A 14078-nucleotide genomic window follows, 5' to 3' on the forward strand; every position below is an offset into this window, starting at 1 on the left:
GTATTCACTGAGACTAGAAGAGCTGGTTTGACTTGCGCCATTTTGCGTCCCTGGCTGAATCTCAGCAAATATGCTCTTAAGGGACACAAAATGGTTGTCAACAAGTAAATAGGAGCTATGACATCAAATGGACGGCAAGAATGGGAGGAAGTTGCTCGGAGACTCTGATCAAGCATCAGTTTAGAAATTACCTAACAAAACTTAAAAGGGATGTTCGATCATAACACGGTGATCTAATTACAGAAATTTATAAAGGTAAGAAATCAAATAAAGCGCTTTCACCTTTTGGCCAAAGACATAATATTTAAATGAGGGATAAAAACACTTCTGTTTGTGGTGTTGACAACAGTGATTTTTGTGCGAGTTTTGGGTTTTAAAGCCTGTAAGTACATAGTTTGAAAAGCTCCTTTCTGAACTCAAGCAAAGTCAGAGGAAATCTGTCAAACTAATGCAGATAAAAGGTAGACATTTCTTGTCCAGATTTAGACTGCATCCAACAAGAAAGTTTACCTTTCGTAAAGTATCAGTGGACTCTCTTAGGCTGAGAATTTTCCCCACAGTGCCAAATTTTCTTGCTTTGGAAACTGACTAAAGCACCTCTCCCTTTAAAAACGAAACCTGCAGCCTCTTGCAAGTTGAAAACTGTCTGTATTGCACCTGACCAACTCCAGTGAAGTTTCCCTCTGAGATTACTACTGGGAACACTGGTGCTGATCTGAGATCAATTCCCCTGGGCAACTTCAGTTTACAAAAGAAAAGGTGTGAAAGGACATCCTTGTCGAACAAGTTGGACAAGGTCATTGTTGTAGCAGACACTACTCAAATGAAACATTACGTAAATGTTAACGCGTATTGTATTGGGAAGAAGTTACGATGGGTGATATATGGAAAAATTCTGGAAGGATTGATGGAGTATTTTCAAATCATTATTTGTATGTACATATTTATATTTTGATGTGTTTGTATATTTTGTTTGTCATACATGCCCGTAGTTTCCCATTTCCACTAAAGGTGCCAAAAGCCTGTGTGCTGAATTTAACTTAAATATTGTAAAAATTCTATTTAAATTGAAATTATGCTGGATTTTTTTTCTATTAAAATATAGGTGAGTGTTTGATAGAGAAGACAGACTGAAAGAAAACTTGAGCTTCTACGCAAACTGAAAGAGTAATTGTAATTGTTAGGGTAGCACACTGAAGAATGGCGTGTAAATTCACAGTTATCCTAATAATGACACGTACGGTAGATTGACGTGCATGTTCTTAAAGTTTTCTCCAGTATAAAGAATCCTTTTGGCTTTATATTAGAAAGTTCAGCATAATATTCCAGCAGTGGATATGAAGAGTGGCGGATTAGGAACTGCGGATGCCAGCGTCTTAGTAGATTAAGTGTGCTGTTAGCTTTTAACAAAAAACATTGGGTCTCATTCATGAAACATGAGCAGAACGAATTTGTGTGTAAACTGTTTGCAGAAGGAAATTTACGTGTATTTCGGCATTCATTAATATGTTAGTAGCTCCGATCTATTCGTAGGTACCAACAAAATCTACACCTGCTTCTGACTGCTTGTAGTACTTTTGTATATAGATAGTACACAAATATTGTTTGTAATTATTAGAAATTATAATTTTATTTCATATTGTGCTCTGTTATGTTCACAATACTCAGATGCCTTTGATACATGTAAGTTAAACATGACAGGAGATTAGAAATATAACACATTTAGCTAAATTAGTTGGTATTTAGCAGATTTAAGCTTCAGAATAGGATTCTTAAAAATGTGAATGAGTTATTTAAATCAACTTATACAAAACTGAAAAACGCTGTTCTCTAAATAAATAAAATAACAAACCAACAAGTTCCTCCTCTGCCCTCGTTATACACTGCAGCCCCAAACTGAATGTCATCTTTGTTTAATTTAATTGTCACAGGCGCAACGTGGGAGACATAAACATTATTTGTGTGATGTGGCAGCTATACGCTTCTTTATAATATGACTTGTGGACCTGGGAAAACAATTCAGCATCTGTCTCCGCTCACACCGGGCAGCTGGTGAACCTGGATCTGACAAAGAGTTGGAGGGAGACAGTGTGGTTTTACATCTTACTTGCTAAACTTAACAGTGAGTTATTGCCTACATTAGACTGCCTGTATTAAAAGGATAGTGCACCGCAAAATGAAAATTTTCATTGTAGCCTGTAGCTCTAACTGCCTCTGTGTACACTGCGCTGACGTGTGTGCACTTGTGCGAGACCGTGAGACATGGGCTTCATGTGTGTTCATGTGCTTTCGCTGGTCTCACGCGCACACGTGAGCTCAGTGTACACAGAAGCAGTTACAGCTACAGGCTACAATGAGGCTAAAAACAGAGTTCAGATGACGTTATTCCAAACAACTTTTTATGTCGGGGCTTCAGCACATATTTTGTGGTTTCAATTATGTGTTTTTGGACGTTTGAATCTGGGGCACCATAAGCCTCCATTAGATGGAGCTGTGCTGTTACCCACTCTCCCCTTGGATCTCCACAAGGGATGTGAGGACTCTAAAACTTCACCTGAGCCTCCCTCGGCATATGGGTGAGTAGATAATGGCTGAATTTTCATGTTTGGGTGCACTATCCCACTATCAGATGTTTTAATAGTGATTTAATTTCACAACAGTGAAACAATGCTGAGGCTTAGAGCAAACACTATCGTTACCTGGCTGTCCATGATGGCAGATGAGGGAAACGTCATGCTGCTCTGCAGGGCGCTTGATTTGCATACGGCTGCCACAAGGGAAACTAGAGGGAGGGACAGGGCTCGACTCAATGCAGTTGACGGCCAAACAGCACACTTTTAATTAAGAATTGATGCCATGGGCCAAATTTAAAAACTAAAATATAAAATTATTGAAAAGATGTAGAGAAAAACATGTCTTGCAAAAAGGGCACTTATGTAGACAGAGGGCAAAACTTCATTCTCAGTGTCGGACAAGTTTTTCTTTCACTGTCTCTCTCTCTTTCTTTGATTGCTCTATGCTCGCAGGTCGACAGGATGCACCTATTATCACCTCCATGTATGGTGGTCTCTGGCTATTAATGGGTGGGGGTGTATGCTAATTGCTGACTAGCAGGAACCTGCTGTCAATTTAGGATTGATTGGCATTCATGAACATACACACATGCCTACGATCAAATCCAAGTTTTCCCCTGCGTTCATGAATCCAGCGTAGGTTTTTAGTACCAAGGTTTTTATGTGCAAATCTACTCACAGATTTACTAACATTTCATGAATGAGACCCAATGTCTTTGTTTATTTTAACTTTTTGGTTTTGTCTTTGCATTTTTACAGCATTTATTGTCTATAAAGCACTTTCAATGTTTTGACTTTTCCAAAATGAACAGAAAAAACTTAATCAATGATGATGAGTGATTACAACTAAGTTCCCCTGCAGACAGACATAATCTGTGTCTTGGTTGGCCTCCAGGTTCACTAACCCCTCTGTCCCTGTCCATTGTTCAACTTTTAACATGTTGCTAATCTACCAACTATGTAGCAACTGTTTGTTAGCATACACTTCCAAGTCCATGGTAGTAATAGAGGTTGGTATTATAGGTTCCGTGTTACTACTTAGCTATAGTGAATTGGAGTAATGTGGATAAGTGTTTTGGTCTGTCTACACCAACTGTCTGGTATATACAAAGTTTTTCAGGTGGTTTAACACGTCCTCTGGCAGCCATGTGGGAGGTCTTTAGCTCTCTGGCATAATTACAGCTGATTGCCTTCCTGAATGTGCAGTTTGGTTGTCTCAACAGAATTAAAAGGACATTTCACATTTTTTTTAAGCTCACTAATTGTTAGCTAAATATCAATACAGTTTAAATTCATCATTTGGATACTAGTTAATTTATAGCTCTTAGTAGAAACAAGCATTTTAACAAAACTAATGTATCAGAGTTTTACATTTGAGAATGTTTCTACACACACTTTACGAGAAGATATTATTTCAGCTAGCTTTTGAAGAGCTAAATCTCTACCATATAGACAAAGACATCGTGAAATTCCAAGTTCGATGTTTTCATATTTTCTTGGCCAGCTAACTGTTTGCTAAATATTAATATAGCTTAAATTAATCTGCTTTTCTTGATGTTGACGTGCACTAATTTACAGTGCATGTCAAGATCATGAAAAAGACATCTTATATTGCAGGTTTAATGTTATTAATTTTTGCTGCCAGCTGAATATCAGTAATTTAGCTAAAGTACAATTCTTAGCACTATAGCTTAAGAAAAAAATGTAATTCATCAGAATTTTACATTTAAGAATTTTTCTGAACATTTCCACTGATCCTGTACAACAAGTTATTTCAGCTAGGTTTTGGAGAGCTAAATTTCTACCATGTAAACAAAGACATTGTTAAATTTTAAGTTTGCTTTCGTATTTTGTTTGCTAGCTAATGGCTGGTTAATTTTTTTTATTTTTTTTTTAATTCAACTATTTTGGACACTAGCTTATGTACAATTCTTAGCAGATGCTAGCACTGTAGCATAAGAACAAATCTAATTTATCAGGCTCTTCAGTTTGTTTGACAATGAAACTTTCTACAGTGACATCACAACAAGGTTTTTCAGCTAGCAGAGAGCCAAATCTCAACTACATGGACCTACATTATGGTGCCAGATGAGGCTGATTAATTTGTGACCTAACTGAAAACCCTCTATTAGCTATGTTTAAACAGACAGTTAAAACAAAACACAAGCATATCCTGCTGTGCACTGATATTCATGTACAACTGCGACAAATATAAAAACCTGTAATAGCTTGTAATTACTCAATGTCGAAATAGCCCTATGAGTAAAAAAACAAACTTGCGTTTGTGGGTTATTAGCGTAAAAAGCTGAAATTCTTGCTACTAAATAATAATCACTGTTTGTCATCACAATTATTTACGTATTTATTAAGTTGAATATTTTCACCCAAAGTCTTGTCCTGTTGAGCATATAAAACAAATTAACAAATGTATTTAATATGCATGTTGTCTTTTTTTAGTTAAACAAAAGGATTTAATAGTCTGCTTTTTTTCTACTGGAACTAATTTTTGTCCTCAGTTGGTCTGTTTCTTTTGGACTAGAATGCATTTTAGATGCCGTCCGTCATCTTATATGTTTCCTCACATTAATGTTTCATATTTTGTGTGACCACAGTTTGACACCCTGTATGACGACTGAATCCTGTCTGTTTTATATCCGTTTACACTCATTTTCCAGTGCAGGTTAACGAATAAAATCATGTAGCTGATGCGATAAGCGTATGAAGCTGAATGTTCGAACCTGTGAGGACTCAGTAACTGCGTGTAATGCCAGCACACACTGAGAACTAGAAAAGTGATTACTAGGAATCACATTCATTAGTAACAGAAAATCATTTTACAGTACATTTGGTCAGAAAAATCATTCTAGGTACAAGTTAGATTTAAAAAAATCACTGATCCAATCCTCAGTGTGTGGAGGCTATTTTTGTCTGTGAGCTGTAAGTAACAGCAGCTGTCGGTGTGTCCCTGCCCTTTAATGTTTAGCCTTTACTTTGAGTCAAGTTGCCACATTTCCTACAGTATAAATGATGCCCTGGGTATCTTTCTTTTACTGTATTTTATTCTCACTATAGTGTTGAGCTATAGGAGCAAATACGAGACCATAAATATTTGAATTTTTACAGCCACTGAATGCTTAAAATGGAAATTAGGTCAGTTGGGTTGAATTTCATTTCTTAATTCTGAATTGGATCAATCAATATTTGAGCAATCTGATTTTTTTTTTTTTTTTTTTAATTATGAAACTTGAATTTTTAGGTTTGAATTTGTAAACATTGAAAAAAATATATCCAATTTCAGCTTTTGACATTGCAAATCAAGAAATTAATATTTTAAAGTTTTAAAAGGGAAATTCAGAACAAATAAAGTTAGATACATGATTTTCAAAGTTCAAATGTCAATATGAAAAATTAATAAAATATAAATTTTAACTAGACTTTTTAGATCTGAATTTGACCAATCAAATCTGAGCAACCTAGATCTTTTCTTTTTAATTCTAAAAATTTGATTTTTGGATCTGAATTTGTAAACATTGGAAAAAAAATATTCAAATTCAAGCCTGATCACTACCACACACTATCATGGCCCTAATTATGCCTGTCGAGTGCACAATAACAAAAAACATGATTTCATACAACCAAGAAAATTCCCTTTTTTGTTTGTAATGAGTTTAAAAGGACCTTACGTGGTTGCAGTTTTTTTGTTAGTCTGAGCCCTCCTGACATTTTTTCTCCCCATGAATCACTATAAAGATCACCCATCATCCGGTCAAATTTTATTTTCGTTTCTTTCTTGTAATTTATTTTAAAAGCCACTGAGTGATTGAAATGTCCCAGTTCCAAAATAGGGCCATTCAGAACTAGAATTAAGGGCTCTATTTCTTAGATTTACTCACCCTGTTCTCCCAAAGCTGAGCCATTATTACTAAAACCTGAGAGCCACAGAGAGTTTGGAGGATGGTAGCAGAAATGAATAGCTAGTCTCGACTTGCCCGAGTTGGCAGACGGGTTTAACAAAAATCATTTGGGACTAAGCAGAAGTACATCAATAATGACCCCAAGAACCAAAACTGTTCCCTATTAAATATATGCACATGATGCGCTTTTGTGTTTAGTCCTTCATAAAAGTATGATACAATTTAACTTTCTTTCACTTGTTCTTCTGTGTGTGCATCCAAAAAGTCGGAATACTTAAATCAGGGAAACATGGATGAACTGTTTGCTTTTGGCAGGATTTGTCCTGATCCTGAGTTTGATGTTATTTGAAATAAATCAATATCTATTATTGGAAGACATAAAATGTAGCGGTTGATAATGTCAAAAATAAAGTCAGATATTCCTCGACTGGGTAAAAAATTTAGTAAAGCCTGTTAATCTGAGCCCTATCCCTGGTTTGGGAGTAGGTGGAAACATTTTAAATTTGGTAATAATCACCGCTCAGCTGCATTAATGACTGATGCCTGCATGTCTTTAGTGATTTGTTTTATCATTTTTAGCTGATATATTAATACAGCTTCCTTTATTTTAGGTGATTTTTATTAAAACGACACATGAATGTAAAATGTTTTAACTGTCAACTCAGACGGTAAGCCTTGAACACATCATAACAGTTATACTAAGAGGACAGAAATGTTTCCATCTGATTTCATATTTGCTTGTAAACTTTTCTGGTCAACAACATGACCAGGTAATGACGTTTCACTTATCAATTAACAGGTTTTATTACATTTTTAAGCAGAGGGAAGACTTCATTACCCAGAAGGTATCTGACATATCTGTTACTGTGACACACACACAGTCCTGTCTGTGTTAAGAGAAGTAATGGCAACATGTTTTGTTAACGTATTACCAGGCAGTCCTGTTACTTTACCTCTGGCTCCTGAGAATCTTGTATCTTATGTTAAATGTTTAGTTCCTAAATACTAACTGTCTCCAATTTTCTATGTATACCAGCTGTTTTGGTTAAATAATAAAATTGTAGCATACAATGTGCATCTGATGACAAAAGACACTTGTGCTTTGTTTTGTTTTTTTAACTGTCCACATTACCACTGATTCAGATGAAAGTTTAATTTTACAATTACAATTTCACAAGGCTGAAATATTTACTTTGGCTGTGTGTTTTTTTTTTTAAATCTATTTTGAAAGCTATCATCGATAGCAGTGATCTTCTGGGAAAAAGTTTTAAATATTTGTGAGAATCACCTTGAATTTACAAAATGAGAGTATTTTGTGAGGTGCTTAATTAAAGTTAAGACTTCAGGTTAAGGTTCAGGGTTATAATAAGGAAAAGAAGTGAATGTTTTGATGGCGGGCCTCCATGAGAGGACAAACAGATAGTGTGCAGGTGGTTCTGCAGGGATAATAGGCCTATATTTCGCTATGAACATTAGCTATTTGGAAAATACAAATGCATAACTTAAATAAAGCATAAGCATAAATAAAATGTAAACAGGTGAGTTAGCCTATATAAAATTCACCCCTTGTATAGTTGTCATGTCTAAATTAGTTATGGAGACTTGTCTGTACCAGGCTGTAAAGTCGGGCATTTTAACATGGAGGTCTATGGGGACTGACTTGCTCTTGGAGCCAGCCTCAAGAGGATGTTAGAAGAACTGTACTTTTGGGCAGTTTTCAGCGTTTGCTTCATGTTTCAGCCCTGGAGGTTGCCACTTGTTTAAAGCCTGTTTCTCATAAGCAAAAATTAGCATTAGCTTTTTCACAGTTAACCTCAACTATAAATGTAACATGCTAACTAAGCTAGCAGCTAGCATTAGCTTCACCCTCTCGTCCAAATATGGTCACCCCTGGCTCCAAAATTCCAAGATAGCAACGACCAAAACATCAAACTTGAGGTTTCAAAACAAAAGTCCACAAACCAGTCAATGTTGTCACAGAGGCTACATCAATTATTTTTATACAGACTATGTGTAAATGGAGCCTTTATTTTCCCAGGAGATCATATCTGGTGGCAAAAAGAATTGCAAAGTGAAAGCCAGTTTTTAGCCAGTTCTTAATGCCAATAGTTATTATCATTCTATGGCCATTACATTTTGTGATCAACATTTACTTCATAATCATAAGTTAAAACAAAAAAAGGCCTATTTCCACTTTAAAGTGCACTGTTCCTTATTAAACAAACAAAATAAGCACACTTTTACCAAGACGTCTGCTAATGCAACACATTCTCTCTTCAAACTTGTCACATATCAGCGTTTGCCCATGGATTTCCCACATCCAGATACAACGTGAAAGGTACCCTGGGTGCATTGGTTGTTGACAATCTCGGACGCTGTGTCAACCTCTCTCAAAATATCTCTTTCAAAATAATGGCACTACGTCAGAACGACAATGTGAATTGATGTTTTTTTTTTTTTTCCTCCAACAACTAACGCACATGGTTATGTTTAGCCAACAAAAGCACGTGGTTGGGTTAAGAAAAAAAGAACAGGGTTTGGCTTTGTAATCTTACCGCTCTCCCAGGTGGAAGTGGGTGTTTGTTGGACCCATCCACCACCACTCCCACCCACCCTACATGGACTCTCCCTACCTTAATTTCTGTTCTTGTCCCATTGCGTTTCCCCTGGCGGTTGCTGAGCACCATTAAACTATAATGGCGATTTGATTCCTTAAATTGATTCAAACTTTTCAAACCTTAATCTTAAGTGGTACGCAGAGGAGCAGACATCACATTTTTTCTACTGAGCTCTCGCCACTTCAGACATCCAATGTGTCAGATTTAGTCAAATATAGCAGTGGGGACTGCAGATTGCAACCAGCTGAAACATCTCCTAGTTAAAATTTCTTCAGTATTCACTGTTTAGGAGGTTTTTACCGGAAGCCGAGTTATCAACAGAGGTCTCTTCCTCATACAGACCAGGGTCCAGATAATAATGTGTACACACAAAAGCCATGCGTATGCTTTTTCCCCACACATGAACTGGTATTTATAAAAGAAGAATGTGCAAATGTCACGTATTCCTCAGACCAGGCATATACACGGTTTTACCTGAGATAGCTGTGGGTGATATAGCTATGATTGGAAGGACATTAATATTAGTTCAGAGACGGCAAACATTGTTTTTAGGTGGTTTGCAAACTTCACTGATTGTTTTATTTTTGCATCTCACACAACTTTCTGTAAGATGTCAAAGGAGCATTTATAAAGTTAAACTAATTACAGGTGTTAAATGTCAGCATTGTTTTTATTAAGTGTTAATGATCCATCTAATTTTATCCTGTGGTGCACTTTGTAAGGTCTGTTTCCACATGAGGGCAATGATTAAATCACGGATCATCCTTCTGACATTTAATAATGATGATTGAGATGTTACTGCAGTGACTGCAGCATATCCATAGCCATACATCGCTGATGTGACAGTCGGTGAAATCTTACTGTCTTCACCATATTTCTAATTGACAGGTCTAATGAATGATGGAGGACCACATGTGTCAACATGCAAACGAGATATACACTGCTCAAATAAATTAAAATCACACAACAGATCTTGATCTTGACAACTTATTAAAGTTGGAAATATTTACTGATGTACATTGTATAATTTGTTGAGAACAAAATGACGTAACAACAATCAGTGGAAACCGAAATCATCAACCCACTGAGGGCTGGATTTAGAATCCCACTGAAAATCAAAGTAAAAAATTGAAATCACAGGCTGATCCAACTTGTGTGAATTTTGTCAGGGCAAATCATAATGTGACAGTAGTGTGTATGGCCCCTGCGGGCCTGTATACACTCTTGAAAATGTCTGGGCATGGTCCTGATTAGTCAGTGGATGGTGTCCTGGGAGATCTCCTCCCAGACCTGGATCAGGGCATCATTGAGCTCCTGGACAGTCTGTGGCATCTGATGCACCAATACATAATGTCCCATAGGTGCTAAATTGGATTTAGGTCAGGGGAACAACAGGGCCAGTCAATGGCATCAATGCCTTCATTATCCAGGAGCTGCCTACACACTCTGACCACATGAGGCTGGGCATTGTCCTGCACCAGGAGGAACCCAGGGCCCGCTGCACCAGGAGGAACCCAGGGCTTGCTGCACCAGGAGGAACCAAGGGCCCGCTGCACCAGGAGGAACCCAGGGCCTACTGCTGGAGGAGGAACCCAGCCCAGGGCCCGCCGCACCAGGAGGAACCCAGGGCCTATTGCAGGAGGAGGAACCCAGGGCCCGCTGCACCAGGAGGAACCAAGGGCCCACTGCACCAGGGCTTGCTGCACCAGGAGGAACCAAGGGCCCGCTGCACCAGTGAACCCAGGGCCGGCTGCACCAGGAGGAACCCAGGGCCTGCTGCACCAGGAGGAACCCAGGGCCTACTGCAGGAGGAGGAACCCAGGGCCCGCTGCACCAGGAGGAACCAAGGGCCCGCTGCACCAGGAGGAACCCAGGGCCTATTGCAGGAGGAGGAACCCAGGGCCCGCTGCACCAGTGAACCCAGGGCCCACTGCACCAGGAGGAACCCAGGGCCTATTGCAGGAGGAGGAACCCAGGGCCCGCTGCACCAGGAGGAACCAAGGGCCTGCTGCACCAGTGAACCCAGGGCCCACTGCACCAGGAGGAACCCAGGGCCTGCCGCACCAGGAGGGACCCAGGGCCTGCCGCACCAGGAGGAACCCAGGGCCTGCCGCACCAGGAGGGACCCAGGGTCCACTGCACCAACATAAGATCTGACAGTCTCTCTGAGGATTTCATCCCGGTACCTAACAGCAGTCAGGGTACCGTTGGCTATGACATGGAGGTCTGTGTGACCCTCCAAGTATATGCCTCCCCAGGCCATCAGTGACCCACCACCAAACCGGTCATGCTGGAGGATGTTACAGGCAGTATAATGTTCACCACGTCATCTCCAGACTCTTTCATGCCTGTCACATGTGCTCAGTGTGAACCTGCTCTCATCTGTGAAGACAACAGGGTGCCAGTGGCAGACCTGCCAATTCTGGTGTTCTCTGGCAAATGCCAGTGGAGCCACACGATACTGGGCTGTGAGCACAGGTCCCACTAGAGGACGACGGGCCCTCATGCCACTCTCATGGAGTCTGTTTCTGACAGTTTGGTCAGAAACATGCACACCTTAAAGTATTCATTGACTCACATCTCACTAATCGACACCACATTAAGAATGAAATGAATGAATGAATCTAGTTACACTGGTGTGAACCAGCAGGATTCAAAGGGATAGTGCACCTAAAAATGAAAATTCAGCCATTATCTACTCACCCATATGCCGAGGGAGGCTCAGGTGAAGTTTTAGAGTCCTCACATCCCTTGTGGAAATCCAAGGGGAGAGGGGGGTAGCAACACAACTCCACCTAATGGAGGCTGGACGCCCCAGATTCAAACGTCCAAAAACACATATTTGAAACCACAAAATATCTCCATACTACTCATCCATAGTGATCTAAGTGTCCTGAAGCCCCGACATAAAAAGTTGTTTGGAAAAACTCCATTTGAACTCTGTTTTTAGCCTCATTGTAGCCTGTAGCTCTAACTGCCTCTCTCTGTACACTGCCCTCACGTGTGTGCGCCTGTGCGAGACCGTGAGACATGGGCACCGCCTTCATGTGTGTTCACATGCTTTCGCTGGTCTCGCGCGCACACGTGAGCGCGGTGCACAGAGAGGCAAAAATAAAAATATATATATTCTTTTTCTGTCAATATATCCCCCTAACTCCTACACGCTGGAGCTTTAAAACAGCAACAGGAACACAGAGAAAACAAAAACACAGATGTCCCTAATGTAAAAAAAAAAACTATTGTGGCATTCACAGCGAATAGTTCTGACAGAGATGGCACAAAGAGCTTCAGCATCACCTGCAGAGGTAAACACTCCCAAATTTATTATATTAGTTTAAATTATGTTGCAAAATGCATATCAATCCTTCTACATCACTGGTTTACAACACATACATGTTTCAGTGCACAGCTGCTGCTGTTCCAGACTGTCCACAAGATGGCAGCACAAGAAAGCATTCCTCTAACAAACAGTATTCACACACTTTTGTTCATATACTTCAAAATCTCTCCTCGTTTTTTCGTCAGAGAATGAAATTAATCAAAATAGTGTCAAGAGTAGAGAGAAATAAAAACAAATAAAAGTCCACACAGGCCTGAAGAAAAACTTCATCTAGAAAAAAACATTCTCAAACATGATATAAACATGAGATGATACAAAAACATAAAAGTTCAGGTAGCAAACAGCATCCTGAAAACAACTTATAATATAATTTATAATTATTACTTAATTAGTTACTCCTTATTGACACATGATTCAAACAGATGGTATATTGCCCCGTCCTCCACAATAAATCTCCCTTCTAATGAGGCAGACCTAACTCAAGGCGTTTACAGTTAATCCAGTGACAAACTGAAATATCTTGTGCAGCCAAGTCCAAACACTCATTAAATATTGTTCAAACATTTCTGTCACCCGTCAGGGTGAACTCTGAGGTTTACTAACTTTTTTTTGTTCCAGCCCTTAATTCCTTTTGATTTGAGGATTTGTGTCCCCATCCCTCTACACACAATCATATCTCCTCCCCACAGCAAATACATCACAATCTGTTCAATAACAGCTAAGACACAATCATTATTGCAAGATTTCTCTAAAGTTTTGGCAATTTTTAAACTTTTAAAGGCATCAAAATGACTCCTGTTCTCTCTTTATGATCTGTATAGAAGATAATGTAGAGATGCTCTTGAGGAAACCAGTTGAGGATTAATGGAGATCCAGTGACTGTGTGTGAAATCACTTTGTCAGTCACTCATTCACTTCCCCGATATAACACACTCTCAATAGTTAACTCTGTAGTAGAAATGCACTGATATGAAATAATGTTACTCTTGGAGAGGAAAACAAGCTTTTTTTCAATATTGTGTAATATGTTTAGTCTTTACAGACCCAAGAGTAAACAGTAGATAGAATTATTGTAAACTTGTGTGTAACAATATAACCCTAAAGTTTTTCTTGTTAATTCTAATGAACAGCAGTCTTTCTCTCCTTACTGAAAAGCTTGTATGAGGTACAAATATTCGTAATCCCCAAGATCCCCAAGATCACATATAAATGACATCATCAGAAAAATAACTAAGTACATTTTCTCATTCATAGGCCAATAACATATCATACATCCCTACTCTATGGTGAGCAGTGAGCAGTAGTGTAGCACGGCTGTAATTTATGCATCTATCAAATGTGATAATGAGTATTGCTATGTGGGATTGTTAATTAGTCAATCAACGGGAAAATAATTGAGACATTCTGACAGTCAAATTTCAACCAAGAACAGCAAACTAGTACAGCTTCTAAAATTTTGAACATGTTTGTCTCTGAGGCTAGTGATCAGAAAAAAGGTGCTTATTAGGGATGGGCCTGAGTACACTCAAGTACTTGATTTGGATTTCAGTATTTATTCAAAGTAGAGCAAGGGTCTTCACCATTTTTCTGGCCAAGGACTCCTTAGGCTATTATTTACTTAAATCACTGAAAT

General features: G+C 38.8%; 1 protein-coding gene across 6 annotated transcripts in view; it reads left to right on the plus strand.

The window, feature by feature from the left end:
- Window positions 1–1124, plus strand: part of LOC117263843 (protein MTSS 1-like) — a 125341-nt gene extending 124217 nt beyond the window's left edge. For all 6 annotated transcript variants that reach the window (XM_078176057.1, XM_033637510.2, XM_033637512.2 and 3 more), the window contains one exon: window positions 1–1124. This exon is cut by the window's left edge and continues 645 nt beyond it. In XM_078176057.1, the coding sequence (XP_078032183.1) occupies window positions 1–11 (11 nt within the window). In that variant the 3' untranslated portion in view covers window positions 12–1124.
- Window positions 1125–14078: the final 12954 nt, after the last annotated feature.

This window comes from Epinephelus lanceolatus, chromosome 16 (assembly GCF_041903045.1).
Source record: "Epinephelus lanceolatus isolate andai-2023 chromosome 16, ASM4190304v1, whole genome shotgun sequence".
Taxonomy (NCBI): domain Eukaryota; kingdom Metazoa; phylum Chordata; class Actinopteri; order Perciformes; family Serranidae; genus Epinephelus; species Epinephelus lanceolatus.